The sequence below is a fragment of the Oculina patagonica genome, chromosome 6 (genome assembly GCF_052425735.1).
Source record: "Oculina patagonica isolate OP01 chromosome 6, crgOcupat, whole genome shotgun sequence".
In the NCBI taxonomy this organism is placed as follows: Eukaryota; Metazoa; Cnidaria; class Anthozoa; order Scleractinia; family Oculinidae; genus Oculina; species Oculina patagonica.
In genome coordinates, this window is record NC_135763.1 from 27,006,772 (window position 1) to 27,030,218 (window position 23,447).

At 37.1% G+C, this 23,447-nt stretch overlaps 2 protein-coding genes across 2 annotated transcripts; one reads left to right on the forward strand and one right to left on the reverse strand.

Moving 5' to 3' along the window:
• The first annotated feature begins 4,292 nt into the window (after positions 1-4,292).
• Positions 4,293-17,023, forward strand: LOC144658210 (uncharacterized). The gene is made up of 8 exons (XM_078518589.1): positions 4,293-4,426; positions 6,153-6,233; positions 7,455-7,705; positions 7,803-7,917; positions 9,560-9,667; positions 10,579-10,757; positions 12,635-12,962; positions 14,398-17,023. Exons 1-8 carry the CDS (start codon positions 4,339-4,341, stop codon positions 14,439-14,441), a joined length of 1,194 nt encoding a protein of 397 aa, XP_078374715.1. The 5' UTR covers positions 4,293-4,338; the 3' UTR covers positions 14,442-17,023.
• Positions 16,979-22,800, reverse strand: LOC144658271 (uncharacterized). Its single transcript, XM_078518677.1, has 6 exons — positions 22,536-22,800; positions 21,068-21,182; positions 19,694-19,801; positions 19,236-19,414; positions 18,382-18,703; positions 16,979-17,979 (listed from the first exon to the last, which is right to left on the reverse strand). The coding sequence occupies exons 1-6, from the start codon at positions 22,710-22,712 to the stop codon at positions 17,936-17,938; spliced, it is 945 nt and encodes a 314-aa protein (XP_078374803.1). The 5' UTR covers positions 22,713-22,800; the 3' UTR covers positions 16,979-17,935.
• Between the last annotated feature and the right edge of the window lie 647 nt (positions 22,801-23,447).

A 23,447-nucleotide genomic window follows, 5' to 3' on the forward strand; every position in this document is an offset into this window, starting at 1 on the left:
ACAACACTTTGTGCCTGAGTTCCCCCAAGTTACCCCGCCCCCTGCCCAGAGGTTGTGCCGCAATCTATTTATTTATTTATTTATTTTTCGTTTCATAGTAAAATAAAATACATACAGTTAGTATTAGAGTTAGTAGTAAAAAATTGAACTTTGTAAATAGATTGTAACTTTAAAATGTAATAGTAATATAATGTAATATTTTTTGTAAGAGCGCTATTTGTTATAGTAGGTATTGTAAGGCGTGTTATTGCGATATTATTATTTAAAAAGAAAATGTATATTAAATAATGTAATAAGTAATGTCTTGTAATTAGCATCGTAAGTATTGTATGTATTTGTTAAGTAAGTAGTGTTCTTTGTGTGTCAATAAATAAATTAAAAAAAAAAATTAACAAATTAAAAAAAAAGTAAACCTAATAGGCCTTATCACGGTTTTCGACGCCATTTTGACGAGTAGGCAAAGCGGGTAGAAATTACAGTGTTTGTATGGGGGATCCGATGGCAAATATCTTCTACAAGAAATGAATTCTGGACAACTTATGAACTGTAAAGTTAAGACACAGGCAAAATTTTTTATTCGCCGAGTTTGAAGGATGTAGCTGGGCTAGAAAGCATTCAGTGACGTTTTTAATTTCCCTTACATTTGTCTATATTTTTTCCGCATGACTGACGCGATTCGCGGGAAAAATTATAGACAAATGTATGGAAAAATTAAAAACGTAACTGAACGCTTTCTAGCCCAGCGACAACCTTCAAACTTGGCGAATAAAAACTTTTGCCAAGCATCTTAACTTTACAATTCATAAGTTGTCCAGAATTCAATTTTTGTAGAAGATATTTGCCGTCGGATTCCCATACAAACACTGTAATTTCTACCCGCCTTGCCTACTCGTCAAAATGGCGTCGAAAATCGTGATAAGGCCTATTTAGTAAATGGTGTTTATAGTGGGCATGCACTTAACTTCATATCTCTTCGAAATAGCTAGTTTACAGGCATGCCTTTGAAACAGGGGAAACAAATATTTTAAATGAACATAACATAGTTCAAAACCCAACTACCAGAAGGCAGACCAGTTGGCTATACACAAAGCGTGACCGAGGATTTGAACGACCAAGAACAAATCCAGCTAGTGGCAGGGTGGAGGGGTTGAACCCGGGACATCCGGACTACAACATTAGCGTTATAAACCACTCGGAGACGCTGCCTCTTCTCAGTAAACTTTTTTTTTTTTACAAATCATTGATACCTGTGGCTTTCACTGTGCTTATTATTAGAGCAACACGGTCTAATATATATATATCAAAACTCAACCCCAAAGTAAGTCAAATTCCAAACTTGTATTTATCGTTATGTCGTATATTGATCTTACAGGGAATGTCGGGATCGCTGACGTACTAGCCGTGTTTGTGCGATGAAAACTCCAAGAAGGACACATCAGTGGACACTGTAGCTTTTGAAACACGAGTTTAGAATAAACAATGGGCGCACAATAGCAGCATCAAACCTTTGACCTTCCACCGGTCGGGAGCTCTACCACTGAGCTACAGGAGACATGTGGTAGCTAGACCATGTAACTAGGTAGAAATGACTGTCCTTACCGCGTACTACTAGGATTAGCTTTATTGTTAATGTTGCTCCATAGTTTTAACTTGTTGATTTTTATTTTCTTTACAATATAGCCAATGCATGCGATGTCATATTTTGAAATAAGAACATTCTGCTTCTTAGCCATCGCTGTAACCATTTTATAGATTCCTAGGTCGTGACTTGAAATATGGTGATCAAAAAATGAAAAATTTTTCCGGGTTGTCCTTTTCAGTTCTCCAAGAAAGTTCAAGTGGCGTGAATGGGCAGATTTCGCTGATCACATTTTAAGTCCAAAAAATGTAATTCTTGAAATTAAATTTTGTAAATTTAGGAACGGTGAAAAAGTTATTGCACTACAGGGTAAACATTTAAGGACTGCAGCTTTGTTGGCTAGCGGATAATCGTACAAATAAATCTCGAGGAAAATTTGCGGAAATAGGCCTTCACATGGCAGTAACATGGTACAAAATCGCAACTTTGCGTTTCCTTGTTTTTCATAACACAGTGTGTGTACAATGTGATCTTTTACCCAAGAAGTTTTATTTCTCTCGTACTACTAAAGGTTCAGTATAGAACTGCTCAGGCCCGAACCCGCAGTGGAAAGGTCATAAGAACACCTAAGAGACTGGAATTTACGTTAGCCACCCCTCCCCGGACATTGTTTCGTTGCTATCAGTACTATTATAGGATGTTTTGTTCGTTCTGAAGGATGTGCTTTCTACTCGAAGATGTGTTTTGTTGCGTATAGCGAATTGTTCAAAAAAGCGCGTAATTTCTTCATTGTTACGTGAAAATATATCAGATTCATTATGAACTGAACAAGAACAAAGGAATAACACCCATCGCTCATACTCGTACATCCTCAAGAAACTAATTTATGCGCTTTTCTTTGCCAAAAATTACTTCGTACATAACAAATGCTTCAAAGACAAGCAATGATATATAACAACTTTGGAAGCTACCTAGTTTAAAATTAAAAAGGCCAGCTTTTATAAGTATACTAGCAAAGTAGTGTTGATGTTCTGTACATGTGGACTCATCTCAAGTTTGATGATCATAAAACATATTTTTTTTCTCAACCAAATTCGGAGGTAAAACGCAACTTGCAACGCAATTTTATAAAAATGAGCCCGTCAGAGTGCGTCCTTCGCTTGTGGAAGATTTGAACTTAACTTTTTCCAGCAAGTGCATTGCAAATTGCGAGCAATAATTGCGAACGTGTAACAATCACTGTGCAACTTGCAATGATTTCAGTTGTCATCGTTGCATTGCAAGTTGCAAGGAAAATTACCTCGTGTAACATGGCTTTAATGAGAAAAGATAAAAAATGTAAACGATTTCTCGAGAAATTTCTCCTCTCATTCTTACCATTCCTAACCCTAAATAGCTTGTGTATGGCTAGAGAAGCTGAGATGAGTATGTCCTCTATTTAACATTACAACTATCAAGACTTTCGAATGCTTGCTAAGACTATTTGTACACTTAACCTGTACAGTAATTTAGAAATTCAAATATTGTGTGTATTAAGTCAGTTCGTCTCCAACAACCTCTACATACATATCTGTCTGGATTTTGCAAAACGTAGACCCCGGGATCCGTTCTTGAAGGCCCGGGCCCTGAACTAACAACCCAAGGGAGCCCTTCATCGGCTGTCGAATTGCAATCCGGCTGGGGGGTGGCTTAAGTCAGGTTTTTGGCTTGTTTTCTGCAAAGACTTTGCTTTGAAATGTGGTCAGGATTGCTCCTGGCTTTGGTTTTTGGGGGGCCAGGCTCAGTAGTCTTGAGACCTCTGAGAGCTCAGCTGTGACCGGGCATGGGAATGCTTCCTACCAGTGCCCCTGGGCTCTCAGAAACCCACAGGGATAAGGGAAGGGAGGGCTAAGATAATTGCTGGCTCCTAGTAATTCCTGGGGCCTTGTTTTCTTAAATCAGGACAGATATGTATTTTATTATTTAATCTTTAAGCAAAATAAAATAAATTCAATCCATACTTCTGGGATGTATTATTTACATATACATACGTTTTTACGACAAGCTTTTCATCAACATTGATAAGTAACAGTATTAGTACAATTCAGTAATTTCGGCCGAGGGTGCAGCGCGATCACGTGGGCGTCCAATTACAGATATCCAAGTTGAACAACTTCAAATTGGATACCTGTAATTGGACACCTACGCCATTCACACGTCAATCACTCGCATTTAAATGGGGTTTTTCTTCTCGTAATTGGATCTCGTGTCGGCCGAGCACGCAGCCCGAGACAGATTTGAAATTGCGAGCACTATTACTCTCTGAATTGTACGACACGAGGTCCAATTACTAATTAATCTTATCTATATAACAAATTTCGGGGTTAGGAATTCTTTGGAAAGTTTTTTGTATGAAAAAGTCAGTTTTACAAACATTAGGAAAACAGCATGAAATAACTCCTCTTAGTGCATATGATGGACGCACGAGCGGCGTAGGTGTCCAATTACAGGTATCCAATTGGAAGTTGTTCAAATTGGATACCTGTAATGGGAAACCCACGTAATAACGCGTCAATTACGCGACAAATGGGTGCGCAGAACCAATAAAAATCGAGATATTTTAACTGTCATTAATATTTTAAAGAAAACGCTTACGAAGTCTCTTCCGTTCATAACTGCATGGCTCACTGCTTTTCCTCTCCTCTGTCACTTTCATAGTGATTTGCAAATAAATGAGCTTTTAGTCAGTTATTCTACCGTTTTTAGTGGTATTCATACATATGATAAGTCGCTTCTTCCGTGTGACTTCGTTGTTCGCATTTATGTTTTGGAAGGCTGGGTTGCATTGCATCGCTGGAGCCAAGCAAGGTTAGTAAACTCCTCTATATGTTGGTAGAAATATATTGTCGTTATAAAAACGGAAGGAAAATTTGTTATTATTTCTACCATTTGCATTCATCCATAAAGCGTGACGAATTTAGCGCATAGTTTTACTTTTCAAACGTTAACGGTTTTTAACTGGTTATGTGTTACTTCGGACAAATGAATCAAGCATTGAAAATCTTGCTCTTAAGCGACTCCTGGACGATAATTCTTTCTAAACTTGTCAACTTTTTCCCTCTCTATTGCAATAACATTTTCCGAGCAGACTTCTATCGAGGTGAGCGTGCAAACCTTGAAAATATTAATAGCTCGTGAAGAAAAAATTATCGCATGGCGCCAAAGCGACCTGACCGCAAACTTTTTAGTGGTCAAAAGAGACACGTAAACAGACAACCGTTGAGGTTTTAAAAGTAAAACTACGCGTTGAATTCGTCACGCTTCAAGTATGGACGCAAATGGTAGTATTTTATTACAATTGCCCTTAGAGGTATTTTTTGCGTCGTTTAAACGTTATTCTAATCTTTCCATAACTAACTGTTGGAAAACAGGCGAACCAAGTCGGCTTAAAGATGCAAAGGTTCAATTAATGATTAATTAATACCTAGATTCTGTGCAAAACTACGCACTCCAGGCACATCACGTCACTTTGCTACATGATACGCTTGTTTTGAACATTTCTCTTCAAGAGGACAAAATAAAGTATCTAAAAGCGAAGAAAGTTATCAAGTTTTGAAATTGCCGTTATCACTTGCTGAGGTCTGCCTTGCATTTCACAGTTTCCTTTTTTCATTAATAATTAACAAAAAAAACATCCCCTTGTTTCGCCTAAAGTTATTTTTCTAGCTAGATAATACACTTTTGGCAAAACTAAAAAATAAAGCCTTCCACAGCATTCCTTTTAGCTTTTGTCATCGCCGATATTTTCCATTTTCAATTAAAATCGGTTCTTGAATTGAAATTATTATCGCTATTGTACCAGAGTAGATTTTTCGCAGATTGAAGTACACAATTTTTTCGACCGTCGATGAATTTTAATTTTGCTACAATACACTTTAACTAGGATGTGAGTTCTACTGTTGATTTCGTTGCCCCGAGTTATCTATTTTTACGCAGTACTTGCACGCGTCACGCGACTACATTTTCACCAATTTTCATGAAAAAAGTTTGATTGACCTCCAAATAATTTTTATTTACATTTGAAACTGACACCTCCGGCGACAAACTCTCAGACTTAAATCAACCTTTCATTTGTCTGAGCAAGCTCTGTGAAATAGCAATTAGTTTAAGATAAACATGCAGTTTATTAATTACTTCGAGACCTTTCGGCTGAGCAATTATAATTTCATAAAATAGACCTGTTTTAAATTGAAATCCCAAATGACAAAGTGCATGTTATCGATTACACACCAATGGCGCAAATGACGAAGTTATCTGATAACGGGTATCCAATTTTAAAAACAAAATGAAATTGAATACCTGAAATAAGACACCCACGTGACCACGCGCCAATTACTCGACAATTAGGGGGAAAAAAAAACCAATCGAAATCGAGAATTTTGTTAGATACGAAAAATCCCATTAATATTTAATATTTAAAATAAACGCCTACTAAGTCTTTTGCTCTACTCTGTCACTTTCATAGTGACTTGCAGATACATGTGCTTTCAGCAAGTTATTCTATCGTTTTCATTAGTATTTATTAATATGATAGGTCGCTTTTTCCGCGTGGCTTCGTTGTACACCTTTATGCTTTGGGGAGCTTGGTTGCACTGCATCACAGATGCCAATCAAGGTTGGTAAACTTCTTTTTTTGCAGGTAGAATAACATTTCTGTTATAAAAACTGAAGCATAAATTATTGGTATTATTTTTGATAAAACCGCTATTGGAGGTAATTTTTTTTTCGTCCTCGAACGTTATTCTGATAGTTCAATCAACAATCTATAAGTAACCTCTGGCGACTGTTTACTGGATCGCCTTAAAAGTGCAAAGGTTCAATAAACAAATAAATACCTTCAAAACTACGATAACTACATTTCTTTGTTACATGATGATTTTTTAACGCTTCTTTTCAAAGAGGACAACAATAGAGATTCTTAATATCTTAAAGCAGGGAAACCTGTCTCCTTTTGAAATTGCAATTATCACTTGCCGAGTTCTGTGTTGCATTTCGTTGTTTCCTTTTTCGTTAATACTCTACACAGCGAGCAAATACTTCGTCTAAGTCGAGATAGCTATGGCAGTTGAATACTGTTTCGTCTATTTTCTACATCGCATGAAACTCTTTTGTCAAAAAGAAATTCTAAAAATGTGGACTCTTCCACAATACTACTTTCAATTTCTGTCATCGACAACATTTTAAAATAGATGCTGTTTTTAATTTTGAATTTGAAATTGTTATTGAAATTGCCTTTTCGCAGATTGAAGTACACACACTTTTCGCTAAAGTTTTCCTACAATTCAACTTGGGGATATGAGATTTAGCGTTGTTTTCCTTGCCCCGAATTGTCGATTTTTACCTCGTACTTGCATATGTAATAGGACAGCATTCTCACTAATTTGCATGAAAAATATCCAAATAATATTTATTTTAATTTGGAAGACCTCCGGTGAGAAACAACCCTTAATCATCTCTTCATTTGTCAGGAGCAAGCTCTCCCATGCTGTTAAGATAAACATGCAGTTCATTAATTAGTTGGAAGCATTTCGGCTGAACAATTATAATTACGTAAAATATACATGTTTTAAATTACAATCCCAAATGACATACCGTATGTTCTCGATTAAACGCCACAGGCATTTATTTCAAACTTTGCCTGGTGGACCCGGCGTTTTTTTGACTTAAACAGTTCATTCGAGCCCGGCGTTTGGCCAGGTGACTTGACATTTTTTGGAAGTTATGTTTTCAAAGGTTGTTTTTTTTTTTTTTTTTTTAAAAAAAACTGTTTTTCTTCTTAATAAAGTTTTGGTTTTTGTTTAATATTTTTTTTATCATTATTGTAAACTTTTTTCAGATCTCTGTCGATCGCTAAAGTTTACAACACCGTTGGAAGGTCATGCCCTTGTTGGTCATGTGATAAAAAACCTTTCCATAGGAATACACGCATCATGTAAGCACCTGTGTACAATGGAAAGCCAGTGTGTCTCATTTAACATTGGTCCTCCAACAAATGCCAGAATGCTTTGCCAGCTGAGTGATTCTGATCACAACACGCATTCTGAAAATCTTAAACCAAAGGAGGGATTTATCTACAGAGCTACACAGGTATGAGACTCAATCGCGGAGTCGGTGTTCTTTTAACCACAAATATAATAATAATTTAAAGATCTGTGCAAGCTTTACTACTTGTTTATTTCATCAGAACGCTTGCCTCACTAACCTCTGCACGCACAATGGAACATGCCTGAATGGATTTACTTCCAAGGGATATCTATGTGAATGTAAACCTGGTTTTGCGGGAGAAAACTGCGAAAAAGGTAATGGAAACGAAAAGTACTATTAAATCAATATTTTATCACGTTCTTTTAATTGCTCACGATAACCAACAAAGAGCCATTCTTTTTAGGAGTCCTTTCACTGAGATTTCATCTGTCAATAGTAAAGCATCGTTACATCGTAATTTATAGAGTGCCATTCTCGTTATACTTGTATGTTTTGTTAGTTATCGTTTTTCTGCAAATCGTCACATCGTAATGAATGAATGAATGAATGAATGAATGAATGAAGGACTCAATTTAAGTGTCAATAGTATTTAGTTTATAAATACTAATTAGAGACACTTGTTAAGAAATATATCTAAGCTACATAAAGTTAAAAATATTTACATTTTGATTCTAGGAGAAAAGCTTTCTACATAGATAAATAAATGAATAAACGACGAGTGGTGCCGGATTTATTGAAGATCTGGATCAGTAACTTAGTTAAAACGGAAAATATAGACTGCAAACTGATCCTCACGGCTAAAGCGGTCAAAAATAAACAAAGTTGATTAAAAAAAACTAAGACGTATTGCATTGCCCTATATTTCGGTTTGCGATACAAACCTTCCTCAGGGGCTGGGCGGATAAAAAATGTGAGAAAAGGAAAAAATATCGTTACAAATAAGAAAAATTAAAATAAAATACTGAACAATGATTGGTTCTAAGAACTAATTAACAAGTGTCAGTGACGTGTTTCGTGACGTCTGTTTATGTCAAGGGGATTAAATGTTTTCGCTTTGGTACTAATTAAATGGGCTTCACGAGCCTTCCTAACTGAGTCACGTTTGCTATGAATAATTTCAAGCGGGATGAGGTGAACGTCGTTAATTGAATGGCCAGGTTTGTTGAAATGAATGGATACTGGAGAAGGGTCGTCAAGTTCATGGTGGTTAAGGATAGATCTGAGGCGTTGTCCGAAGCGTTCGTTGAGTTGACGTTTGGTCTCTCCAATGCATTGACGTATTTTTTACAATCGATTAAATAGATAAGGTTTTTAGAGCGAAGTACGCAAAATCACTGACAACATGTCTTGCCGCTCTAAAAACCTTATCGATATATTTTAGTTTTTTATCCATTTTGTTTATTTTATTTTTTATTATTTTTATTATTTTTTACTTTTACTAGTTCCCATTGTTTTTATAATGTATTTTAATTATTGTCATGCGCTTTTTACATAAGCCTCTGGCTCGGATAGAGAGGGCAACATCATCCAGCGCCGTGACTTTAATAAATTGATTGATTGATCGATTGATTGATTGACCGCTTTAGCCGTCAGGATCAGTTTCATCATCATCATCATCATCATCATCATCATCATCATCATCATCATCATCATCATCATCATCATGTCTCGTCGCGCCAGTAGGCGCATAAGGAAGTTTGCCGTCTATATTTTCCGTTTAAATTTACAATGTAATTTAAAATTAAAAAAATGTAAATTTATAGTGGCCTAGCATCCTATGTCACATTTACACTCAGTATCTATTAGGTGTGAAAGGTCTTCCCCTTCTAACAAAAATTATAAAGGTCTTATACTTGTATGTTTTGTTGGTTACCACGTTTTGCAGACACTTAAGGGCAAGATCATAGAGAGTTGGTTTGCAAGAAAATTATTATTGTTTTAAAATCTTTATTTCAGTTATCAACAATTGCTTGGACGCCTTTCCAACAACTGGAAAAGTTGAGATTTTTAATCACGGCCCGGAGCTCTTTCCTGTTTACTGTGATCAGACACACGACGATGGAGGTTGCTAATGTCATTTCTTGTTTAATTATTTTTCTTTTTGCATGTGTGTGTATATATATGTGTGTGTGTTTTTATCGTACACTTCATCAGATGAAATTTATGTTGGCGATAAGCAAAGGATATCATATTAGCATGCACTTCCCACGTTTGTTTAATTTGAATCTTTAGACAGACTACGTAGCACGATTTCACTTGCTTCATCATCATCATCAACATCGTCATCATTTTATTTGCCACTTTAGAAATTAATATATACAAAATAACTTAAATAGATAGGGTCAGGAGACCTCCAAGTAACCACAAGGCTTATGGGGGAGGCCACCTCGGGTTAGCAATATGTTAATAATTTCGCTGTGAATGTGTGTGTGGTATGATGTTATTTCCTTTTAAAAGCTTAATAATTAAAAAGCCATGGCCACATCTGCGCAGATGGGTAACTAAGAGGGGAGAGGTGGGTGGAAGTAGGAGTATGACGTATTTTCCAAAGGCAGCTACCAACGATAATTCGCAACTGCACCTCCTAAAATTGGCTTTCCCATTCCTCATTAGAATTACTCAAATAATGTGTAAAAACACATCTGAGTCCCCGTCGGGGACTCAGATTTTTTCTTTGTCCCACGCTCGTGTCATGTTGAATAATTTCTTCACTATTTATCACCGAGCTTGAAATTTACCATCTTTATTATTTACAACACATTTGATGATTTCGACATTGCTGATCCTAGCAGTATGCAGGACGCGTGTCACATATCAACCTAGTAAATGGCCCAGCTCACAACGAGTCTCTCGTAGCTCCGTTGGCCAGGCCATGGGTTCGATTCCCGTCGGGGACTCAGATTTTTTCTTTGTCCCACGCTCGTGTCATGTTGAATAATTTCTTCACTAAAACAACTTTTGTTTCTAATACCAAGGTTGGATGATGGTATTCAAAGTTGTTGGTGGCGTTTCTTCACCAAAAGTGGGCGAGTTGTGGCATTCATCCTCGGTGTTTTCAGAGAATGTTAGAGCTGCCCTTGACACGACTGCTTCGCATCTGGGGCATTACAAGAACCGCATTGTTCAAGACTGGACAACTTTTAATCCTCAAGAGGTAAATATATGAAACGGAATTCAGCCAATTTAGTATATGTTCCTATTTCTGATAATCTTTTGGGTGTTTGTTTCTGCCAGTTTGTGTGGCTTACTTATCATCGTTCGTTTTACGTCGAAACATTTTATCTGGACTTTCATTGAATACCTCAATAGCATTTAAACAATAATGATAAAACATCTATGGCGTATAAAGCAATTATATACACCTAACTGAAGAATCGCTGACCATGAAAAGCGTAAACCATGAACAATGCCACCTGTTTACTGAGAAATCGGAAAAAAATAATCGTCTTCTGTGACAAAACGAACATGATAATAAGACAGGTTGCATAAATCATGCCCTTAGGGCTCTCGACTAAAGAAACAAGTCTTCATTGTGAAAAAAAGGAATACAAAAACCCAGTCTACCCAGAATACCCTTTCGGTCATATCGTTGACGGTTTATGCTTTTCACATGATCAACGTTTCCTCAGTTATGTGTATAATATTTTCTCTCAGTCACGGTAATACAATTTTGGCTTTATTTTGGGCTTCGAGGAATACAAAAACCCAGTCTACCCAGAATACCCTTTCGGTCATATCGTTGACGGTTTATGCTTTTCACATGATCAACGTTTCCTCAGTTATGTGTATAATATTTTCTCTCAGTCACGGTAATACAATTTTGGCTTTATTTTGGGCTTCGAGGAATACAAAAACCCAGTCTACCCAGAATACCCTTTCGGTCATATCGTTGACGGTTTATGCTTTTCACATGATCAACGTTTCTTCAGTTATGTGTATAATATTTTCTCTCAGTCACGGTAATACAATTTTGGCTTTATTTTGGGCTTCGAGGAATACAAAAACCCAGTCTACCCAGAATACCCTTTCGGTCATATCGTTGACGGTTTATGCTTTTCACATGATCAACGTTTCTTCAGTTATGTGTATAATATTTTCTCTCAGTCACGGTAATACAATTTTGGCTTTATTTTGGGCTTCGAGGAATACAAAACCCAGTCTACCCAGGATACCCTTTCGGTCATATCGTTGACGGTTTATGCTTTTCACATGATCAACGTTTCTTCAGTTAGGTGTATAATATTTTCTCTCAGTCACGGTAATACAATTTTGGCTTTATTTTGGGCTTCGAGGAATACAAAAACCCAGTCTACCCAGAATACCCTTTCGGTCATATCGTTGACGGTTTATGCTTTTCACATGATCAACGTTTCTTGGGCCTCGAGGAATACAAAAACCCAGTCTACCCAGGATACCCTTTCGGTCATATCGTTGACGGTTTATGCTTTTCACATGATCAACGTTTCTTCAGTTGGGTGTATAATATTTTCTCTCAGTCACGGTAATACAATTTTGGCTTTATTTTGGGCTTCAATGGCTTAATTTTAAAACGCACCATCATCGTAAGGCTCAGTGATCGAAACAAGCTACCCCCTCTTACCCTGCCCTCCCCTCCCCACAAAAAATAATTATAATCATTGACTTGTTAAATCTCTCTCCAGTAAAGCTTCTGTCATTGTTTGGTCTGATGATGATGATGATAATGATGTCTGATATTATTTTTCTGGTACACCCATAGTGTTTTATTAAATATACATTTACAGTTACTCTAAAGACGCCCTTTATTAGTTAAAACTGGCCATTCAGACCGATATTAATATTCGAGAACAGAATTCCGTTGTTAGTCCAATTGGTCCTGTCAAATCAGTCAATGCATAAATATTATACACTGTTGTGGTGGATTTGTAGAAAAATCTCCCGGAAAAGCTAGGCCCATTCCACATTTAAAACCACAATACCACCCGGCCAGTTCCGAATAATAGGAATCTTTGACGTACTATGCATGTTATGTTTTTGTTGTTGTGATTTAAGGCCCGTGTGGTGCTGTATGAGAATGGAAATGAAGTGGTCTCCCTCAAGTTCAATGCCGGTGGCACAAACAACTTGAACTGGTTCTCGCAGGAAAACCTCATTTCGTCCCCATGGAGTGACCTCAAAACGGCTGCAAACTTGCAACATTTTGATTTGACCGGGTCATATGGTCGCTATATTGAGATCAGCAGGCCTTACAGTCACTGTAATACTGATTCTGGTTGGTTGGTGATCACGAGTGTAAATGATTGCGATTGGGAAACTCGCGTTCCTGTGCAAAGTATCCAATACAGTAAACTGGGGAATTCTGTAGTTTGGAATGATTACGGTAAGTAATGGTAGAGGTGTTTTCACTTGAGTGTCGTAAGTAATTTGCGTTTGCTTTGGTTTTGCATTGCTACGCTTAGTGATTGGCTCAAAAAATTCGCGCCACTTTCTCACCCAATCAGAAGTAAAACCAAAACCAATTGTGATTCGCTCGTGCACGTTCTCCCGTTCTTAATGCCGGTTACGTGTATTTGCTTCAAGTTTTCATTGGTTCGCTGGATTGTCTGTGTCCTTTGTGATTGGACAAAGTGATTACCTTGGTTTTGGTTTTACGACACTCAATTGAAAACTGCTCTAATATAGTAAATGGTAGGTAGTCATCACTTAGCTTCATATCTCTTCGAGATATGAGCCACTAAAACAGAGAAAATAAATATTTTAAATGATCATAACGCAGTTAATATCCCAACTAGCAAGAGGCATGACAGACCAGTTGATTGTATAGAAAGTTTGAATGAGGACTTAAACCCCTGTGGTGGGGGGATTCGCATAAAGAGAGGCAGGGATGCTTGATCGTTTCGTAAGGGTGTAAATTTCGGATTTTTTGTCTCGCTTAGGATGTTCCAGGCAAAACTCCAATATTTTTAGCCATAATAGTTTCGTTTAGGGCTACACAGGAATAAATATATAAATATAAATTCTATTCTTAGTTTTTTGGTGACTTTCAGGGTTCAAGAAAAGCTTGCGTCACCAACAGATTGGCTTCTTTTTAAGGGTTATTTTCAAAATTTTCCGAGGAGCATCCCTGCATCTTTTATATAGGAGTATCCCCCCCGGATTTGAAATCGGGACGGCCGAGAACAAATCCACCTAGTGGCAGGGTGGAGGGTTTGAGCCCGTGATTTCCGGATTACAACACCAGCACTACAAACCACTCGGCAACGCTGCCACCTCTCAGTAAACGTTTTTATTATCAGAGCAACAAGGGCTTTACTCGTTCATTCTATACAAGGGGAGGTACAAGCTATGTCATAAACAGGAAAATTACACTTTTTTCTTTCAATAAGGTTGTCTTTCTCAGGGAAGCAAGAGGGTGTTGTAAATTTTTCACTTTTAAACCATTCTGGTAATATTTGTTGAAACACTTCAAACACTTAAGTTTACCTGTGAAGGTTGTTTTTTACAAAAGACCAACTTTAAACAAGCAAAGCGTATACACAACCAATGGGCACAACGTGGTCTCCCTGTGTTGGTCTCCCTTATTACTGCCTTGATTCCAGTTTTTAAAACTGTAAAAATACAAAACTCAATTTTTTCTGTGATGGTGAGTCAAGCAAGGCATTTTTACCCAAAAGGACTAACGCCGATTATATATGTAAAGTTATACTAACTAAATAATCCATGAAAAATTCATCTCAGTCAATATTAAATACAACCTTAAAGTAAAGCAAATTTCAGACTTGTATTTATTGTTGTTTCGTGTATTGATCTCACAGGGAATGTCGGGATCGCTGACGTGCTAGCCGTGTTTGTCCGATAAAAGCACCAAGAAGACCCATCAGTGGACACTGTGTACTTTGAAACACGAATTTAGAATAAAACGCTAGGCGCACAAGAGCAGCATTAAGGCCTGGCTAAACTTAGAAACAATGTTTCAGAAATATTGTTTCCTGTCATGTTCCCTAGGTGGGTAAATTAGTGGAAAGTAAGGAAAATGTTTCGATAGCTTAAACATATATATAGGTTCAAGTGAATGATCTTCAGGCATACTGCCAGGATTAGCTTTATTGTTGCTATTTAGTTTGTGCTTTGTAACTTGTTCATTTTAATTTCTCTTACAATGCATCAAATGCATGCTATTACGTTTACTTAAAGTAAAAGCATTGTTTTGATTCTTCTAATTTCAAGGGGCGTCAATGGAAAGATTCTTTCCGTAGAAATCCGATATATGGAGCAAAAGCATTGTGAAACAAGAGAAAAACTGGGGTGAAAAGCAATCTTGGGTACTTTTGTTAACCCCTTTAAGAAGTAAAGTCGACTTTTAACGACATTTGGAAAAGCAGTCAATACACCGCCTGCGACGTCATCATCAATTGGGACGTCAGCAGACTTTGGTTAAAATCAACTGATAAAGCTTGGTTTGACCTTTTCATAGAACTATTCATTTTGCGTATCGATTACATCCAGACAGAGCTTATCGAGAAAAACACAATCCGTTTTTGGTGCAAAATCGCAGCTTAAACAGAGCAAAACACCTGTAATTGATCGAGGTCCTCTTTTCAGCGTTTACCAATGATTCATCAAAACTTTTCTGGCCTAAAGGAAGAAAGTGAAGAATATGATAAAGCGCATTGTTGAAATTAATCACAGAAATATTTAATAAATAAACCTCTTTCTGACTCGCTGGTATATTGGAGGACAATGCCCTTGGCTTAAAGTTTGTCCTCAAAATTTCACAGTTGCCCTCGAAGCTTCGCATCTCGGCCAATTGTTCCCTTTTGCGAAAACTTTTCTGCCTCGGGCAACATCCTAAATGTAGCAGATGCTTCAAAGAGAAATAAAGGTAAATGGCAACTAAGTAAGATAATTGCTTATTTAAAATTAAAAAAAACAGCTTTCATAAGTATACTATAGGCATTCAACAAAGAAGTGTTGTTGTAATATACGTATGCTAGTATACAATGACATGACTATTAAAACATCACTTTCCAGCAAAGCCATACCCCACTACCGAAGAAGAGGGGGTTTCATTGGTGAAGCTCCACACTCCTTATCAGTAATTTCACTGAAAAATTTTCTCGATATGTACTTAAAGATATGTAACGATAGATGTAATAAATGTAAATAATGGCATCTACCTCCTTTCGGTATTGATGGTTTGCTCTCAATCTCGAGAAATTGACCTGACAATTGATTGGCAGCCATTTTGTTGGAACAAACAAAAGAAGGTTATTAGAAATTTTCTGTTAATGACCACCAACATGGCGCGATGAAGTCACTTTAATTTGGCTTGGAAAACAAGAAACACGGTGTTTCCAGCGGTATGTTGTAAAACAACCAAATTTGGAATTTTGAGAGAAAAATCTTTTGGGAAAATTTCAGATGAAAAACGCTCGAAACTAAAGCGGGAATAAGCGAAGACATTGTATATATCTTAAATTGGCTAATGATAGAATAAGCTGTTAAGTTCGTAAACTTGTGTGTTTAGAAATTAAGTACTGAGAATTGGACATTCCATCATTACGTAGTTATTGTTACATTTTAATTAAAGGAACTAAGTACTTAGAAATCCTTTAGAATTCGAGTTTTACAGAGACTGATAGCGTTTGTTTGTACAACAACAACAATTATTTGTACTGTAAGATTACAAAAAAGAGTTACAAACATAAATTTAAAATACAAGCAGTTGTAACTGGTCACCCAAAATAACTTATAAGCCAAACTAGTTGGGGGACCTCTATTCTTTAATTCAAATAAAATATTTACATAGGCTAGCAAAAAGGTATAAACTAACTAACCATAACTAAATTCACACATCGTAATATTGTAGGTTACTTGTGTTAACAACTTAAAAGTAATATATAGAAATGGGCGTTCCTAGAGTAATTTGAGTTATACGCCCTTCTCTTACAGTTCCGTCGAAGAGTTGTTGTTTAAACATATTGCATAACGATAGCTAGTTTTAGTTTTTACTGTTCATTCTTGTAACTTACGTTTGATTTTATTCTGTACGAATGAACTCTGCAATTTTTGTATTGCTCACGCTGTTTTGTTTTGACCAGATGTCGTTTGAACGACAGTTAAAATTGGCAAGTTCAGTTCAAGACATTCGGAAACACTAATGTGCGCAGTCGCATTATAATTTTACAAAAGCTACGCTAGTCCTTACGTAAGCATAAACGTCTAAATTTTGACAGTTTGACAGCAGTTTGGCAGTTAAAGTCTGGTCATTATAAAAGTCGCGCGAGCTTGTTTAAGAGCAGAGTTCAAGGTTGCCAGTTGCTAAACATAGTTGTTAGTAGTGTTATTGCTGTGAAGTAGTGTGAAGTCGATTGAGTGATTAAAACAGTTATAAACAGATCCGCAAGTGATGTGATCCTTGTGTCAATCTGTGAAGGACTGGAGCAGAGCTAATTCCCCACCAAAGTTTCCTCCCTTTTACAATGTACAGCCCACTAACGTATATTTTTTTTAAGAACATGTCTTACTATCTTCTTTCTTTTTGTTTCTTACCCGAAATGTAGGCATGTTCGGTACTTTCTTTTACAAAGCTTGGTGAAAAATAAATGAGCGTTTGCTGTCGAATCATCTCAAGTTTGATGACCAATAAAACACACTTTTGTGCCAAGTGGTGGCGGAACTAATGATATTGAAGCTAATGATGTTATTCGGACAGTTTTAGTAAATAACGAACAGGTTTCAAACGATATCTATCCCACCTTAGGTTTTTAACCATGGCATAATAAATTACAATATTTGATTCACTATTTTTTTACCTTAGCCCTGCTTTGGGTTGTAGTGAATAAACTCGGACCTACAAGCAAACTCATGCCCACCTTGCCGTACAAACGGTCGAGCGTTTTTTACGTAACAAATTAAGCCTGGTTTACAAGCTCGTTAGGCTGGACTTGCTCTAAGCCACTCCTTTGTTCCGCAGGGGACTGCTGATTACGTAGGAGTAGGCGAGCGCAGGCTTGAGGATCAAAATTTCAAAATAAGTGCAAGCATACGCAAAAGAAACGTCCGTGTAACAAAGCATAAACGGAAGGGAAAAAAATCATTTTCTTGTTTGTTTGGTTTTGGTTTGCATCGTTGCATCGCCAATGTTAACCGGCATTACACAAGTACACGTGTTTTTTCACGTCTTGCCTTGGTCTTTAAGCCTTAATTCCATTTACAACCCAAGCATAAGCACAAAGATAGTGTTTATCAGGATTTAAAAGTACTCTGCCGGAATTTACTCTTTTGTTATTATGCATGTGGAAAATGTTAACAACTTGCGTCACACGTATTAACCAGTCTTGAGAACTTTCCTCAGCGAATGTACACTACCATAACTTCTGCAACTCCAACATCATCTATAAAACAAATAAGACAAAATAAGATTATAGAATATTTGGGAAGGCAAGGAAAGTTATTCATAAACAGCAAATATAGTGAGTTTCGAATTTTGGTTTCGGCCTCATTTAAGTTTTTCACCTATTTTTCCACCAAATTCGGAGATAAAACTTCATCATGATGCACTATTTGAACAATTCGTTCAGTTTGCACAGTTTTGGTTTAGCAAAATGATGTTTCATCAAAAGGCAGTCAAAAAGCTACATGTCAGCGGTCACGCTACAAAGTTTCTCTCTGAGTAGATCTCATAGTTGGGTAGATCTCAGCATAACCTAAATCATTTCAAAACAAGAACTATCTCAATAGGGGATAGTAACAATAGGGTAAAATTTGTATTTATTGCGTTAAAACGTTTCTCGTACCATGACTGTTCCAGTTGACAAAAGTGCTTATTTTGCTGTATAAAATGCTCGGTACAGGGTGACGAGTTTCCCATTGGCAGTGGGATTGGGTAATTAACAACCAACCAACGTCATTTCCACAACCACCATAACTGTGGCTTATCTCAAAGGTACGGGCAACACCATGGATGCTAAAAGCCACCAAGCCTGTTGCGGTTTTGAGATCCATCCAGGGTGATTGAATAACATTGTTTTGTGAAAACCAGTTCAGGTTGTCTGTCCCGGCAGCATTAAACTTAAGAGAAGCGACTTCTCTTCCACTTGTGTACACCACAACTCTGGCCTACAATCAGAAAGTAAAACACTGGTCAACATAACAGCATGAAGCCCAGGACAGCATGACGGGTATTCTAACATAGTAAGACCTGTGCGTAGAATAGAAGGAGGTGACGCGTTTCGCAACATACGCTGCATTAGTTTTTATATAGTTTTTAATATAATTGTCATAATATTGCAACTAATTTTTAATTTTTATTCTTATTCCTGTATTTAGCTCTTTTTTTTAAATAGTTTTACCATTGTATTTTATCAACTGAAATAAAGACACTTTATTTATTACTGCTCTTACGAAATGTAGTTTGTATTTTGAGTGACATATTGCCTGAAATATCTTTACACTTGTAGCATCGATCACGAAATGAAATCAGGGCATAATATCGTTGGCGAATCCAATAAGTGTATGGCAGATCTTTGAAATTTGCAACGTCAGATGACGTCATTATCATTGTAACTGTTTTGCATATGTTATTTTATATTTGCTCTTTAAAATAATATTAAGTAATTATAACGGTACCTTCTGCTTTGTTATAACTTACTTCTCGAGGGTTAAACTCTTGCCAGTTTTGTACAATGCGGTTTTTGTAGTGTGCTTTGTGGATAGAAGTTGGGTCTAATGCAGCATCGACATTTTCAGCAAGTGTGTTAGATGAAGACCACAATTGGTTAATGGTATCTGGAACAACTCCTCCAACTACTTTAAATATCATCGTCCAACCTTGATATCACGAAAACAACAAAATGAACAATTTTTTATGAGAAAATGTTGATCATCATACGATAGCAGTGCGAAATTGAAAGGTTTTCAGTTGTCCGTGTTGCACACGCTCTGAAGCTGCCGGGATAAGGACTCTAGCTTTGTGTGGCACTAACGGAAAGGGTCTTTGTACTCAAGTGTTTATTAGTTAATATAAAGGAAAAGGAAATACAGGAGATATCGAAGATGGGGTTTTTCAACTTTCCGTAGATAAAATTCGGCAATAACATAAAGACATACCTCCTCCGTCGTTTGACTGATCACAGTAGACAGGAAACGGCTGCAGACTGTGATCCCAAATCGTGTGCACTCCAGTTGTTTGTTTAACGTGAGAACAGTCATTGATAACTGAGAAGAAAATGAAAAACAAAACTGCATTAACAAAAACACAGTAAAAGTAAAGAAAGCGTAGAGCCACCTGAACATAAGATACCTTATCACGGCCGGTGCTAAGGTATTTGCTTCCCGACAGGAAGCAAATAAAGGGTAACCCCTTTTTTTCAGGTTGCTAAATTGTTGCTTAATTTGCTGAATTGGTAGAATTTGCTAAAAAAATATATGCTCCTTTACGACCAAATACTGAAAGCATAGTCAGGTTTGTTTTTTCTTGATTTCAAAAATTTTCCCATGTTGAAAATAATTTATTATCAATACAGCATTAATTACGCGGATAAAAACGGGTCTGGTAGCAGCTCTCGCAAGGTCTCCAAGTCCGTGCGCTAACTATTAACACAACCGTAATAAATACTACTTATTAACCGAGGGTAAGGTCATTACAGGGGAATCTCAGACCGAGGATTTGATGTATTGACCGAGCGATAGCGAGGTCAATACATCAAGGTCGAGGTCTGAGATTCTCCTGTAATGACCGAAACGACGAGGTTAATAAGTTATTTATTAAATGGCCTTTAAGCTCTATTCAAAAGAAGAGTAATATTATAATCAAGGGAAAAAACACTGGAGGTAAAACTCGCTCTCGCTCTCTGTGGCTCTCTTCGTCGCTCATACTAAAGAAGTATCGGTATGCTTATATTTTTCTTTAAGTTATTGAAAAGATAGTTATATTTTGTCGGCTTTTTTTTTGCCCCCTCGCTAGTAGCTTTTACTCACAACTCAAAAAATCGTCGAGCCGAGAAAAATTTTCATAATGCCCGGTCATTACAAGAAAATAATGCCCGCTCAGCAGCCAATCAGAGCGCGCGTACTATTGTAGCCATATAACAAATTACTATCTCACTCACATAATTCCCTAGCTGGAAAAAATAATTAATGTAATTAATCTAATAATCTAAAAGTGGTATTTAACAATGATTTCACGAGCGCGCATTGAATATGACTTGATTGTAGCGCCGAGTTGGCTATAACGATTTCATATCCAACAAGCACGCGTGGAATAATTGTTTTATTAAAAACGCCCAAAGAATTGCAATATTTGAGGTTCTTAGCTGTTTTCGTTGACGCCTAGCTATCGGCTACCATGTTTGTGGTCAATGGTATATAGGCTCATATACCATTGCCTGTTAGCAATCAAAACTCAGGAATTGCAATATACCACTCTAGTTTTTATAATCACTAAGATCAAATGAGGGAGTTAAAAAAAGAACTATTCTTTACCATGTTCACAGTCTTCACCAGTGAATCCAGAGGTACATAAACAGCGATATCCTTTACTTGTAAAGCCGGATTGACATATGGCGTTGTTCTTGCAGGGAGCCTTGCCACAAGCGTTCTTAAAAACAAGAAAACAGTAAAAAACCTTCAAGAGCATAATATCTCGTTGTTTCGGTTATATGGTTATATATAGGAACTAATACTATTATCTAATGCCACTATGACCGCCATAAGGATTGTCAAAGAAAAATTATAACAACGCACGTTGAGTAGAAGTAGTAAACACTCCGGTGCTTTCCAGCCAGCAGCTCCAATGCTGGATACAGCTCGGAAGTCGTCAGGAGGAACCATGGCAGACAGTTTCGGCCCATTCTCCTCGACTGCCGCCTTCTGCCGTGGCGGGGCCCCTCCCACAAGAGCTGGTGCTGGCTGGGACATCATGAGTTACAAAAAAAGCTAGCCTAGCCACAATTTGTCGTCAGGTTTCAACCAGATAAAGTATGAGGCTTTTTCTGCTGCCTGCCTCGATTAAAAGTAGGAAATAGTTTAACCCTCGGACGTACAAGGGGGGGGGGGGGTGGTGGATGCCACCCCCCCCCCCCCGTAAGGTTTTTTCTAAATTTTGAAAAAAGCATTTACTCTACAATGCTGAAACTTTCGGTAGCTTTTCGTTCATCCTTTGGGGAAATTTTGATATGTGAACCATGTGCCCATGGTAAATGACGTTGCCATGGCAACTTCATAAATACAAGCAGGTCTTGCCAAAAATCGTCATTTTTAACATTTTTCTTTATTTTTTCCAGTTTTTAAAAACAGAAGTGCAAGATTTGTTCATTTTTACACTCCATAAGCATTCTAGCTTGATTTTGCATCAATTTCCGTTATTTGGCGACTTTCTAAGAAAATGTTGAAATCCAAGATGGCGGATCACAGCCAATTAAAATTATGTCATCTTGTAGAGTAAGCTAAGGGCTTTCTTGTCAGAGCAAGATAATTTCGCTACGCCTTAATATAACGAAAACTCCGGGGAGGGGTTCCATCCACTCCCCCCCCCCCCTTGTACGATGATGGGGGTATGAGTTTGCTTGTACGTCCGAGGGTTAAGAAATAGTTTTAGCCTGTGTCGGAAACAAATACAAGCAACCCGAATGCTTGCGGACTTGGATGAGTTGTCAAAAATACACACAGCGCAAAGCCGTTGTAAATAAATGGAAATTTTTTTGCTTTCCTAGTCTTTCTGTGGAAAGAACTTCACACAATTGAAGGTCGCCTTGACTAAAACCTGAGCAAAGTGATCATTCGATTTTGTTGGCTGGGTCTCTTTGTTTAATCTTTGTTTAATCCTGTATTCAAATACAAATAGTAGCTGTAGCTTTCTGTAAGTAGTGATAGATATTTTCATTCTAAATAGATGATAGTCATTAACAAAATAAATACATGTGGCTGAAATGGAACTTGTCTTACAACTTACATTTGTTCCATGGTATACATAATTTGCTGCTTGCACCAGGTCCTTCTCGTACTCTTTATGAATTGCATTATTTAAGTCACAGTTGTGTGTTCCTGATGTGCTTGGTCTAACTTCAAAATTGATGCTGACACAATTATGTTCCATGTAACATTGAAATTCACAGATATCCTTGTTCATAACACCGCCCGATGCTATCACGTGGTTTATTAGACGTTCTCCTTCGAAAAATAACGAGGACGGAAACTCCAATTCACGACATTGATCTACAAAAAAAGTAAAAATGGAATTAGAACTCGAAAATCGGAACACCACTGTGGTCATGTTCGTTCTATTGATCTAAACACTCACAGTGATGTAGTGCAAATATCTTAAGCTTGCGGTCAATATTCCACTTTGTTTATTTTGCAGTGGAGGCAACGAGATTAACATAAACTTTTTTATTTTCTCCTTATTTACATGAAAAATCGGCATGCTAAAGGATTAGGAAGTTGTTAAACCTTTTTTGCCGTTTAGAGAAGTGTTAATGAATAGGATAAAAATTATATCAATATATTGTGCATTCAGTAATAATAAATAAGCTACAGTTCGCCAATATATCTTTTAATTAAGGCTATGTCCGCCAGTCCGTTGACATTAGACAATTCACCTGTTATGGAACATCTAATTCATCAGGTATAAACTCGACAGGAAATGCATATTTTTTTGTGTAAGCGAGGCGTTGTATAAGCAGTATTAGTCATTCACTCGATCTGTACAGAATACGCAAGAGAGCAAGGCGAAAATTACTAGAAGTACGTCTCATGACATTACAATTTACTGCAGTATTCATCGAGCTATCTCAGTAAACACCTTTCTGCAACGCGGTAATTGAAAACAAAGAAGCGAACTAAAGAGTGATTGAAAATAACAAAA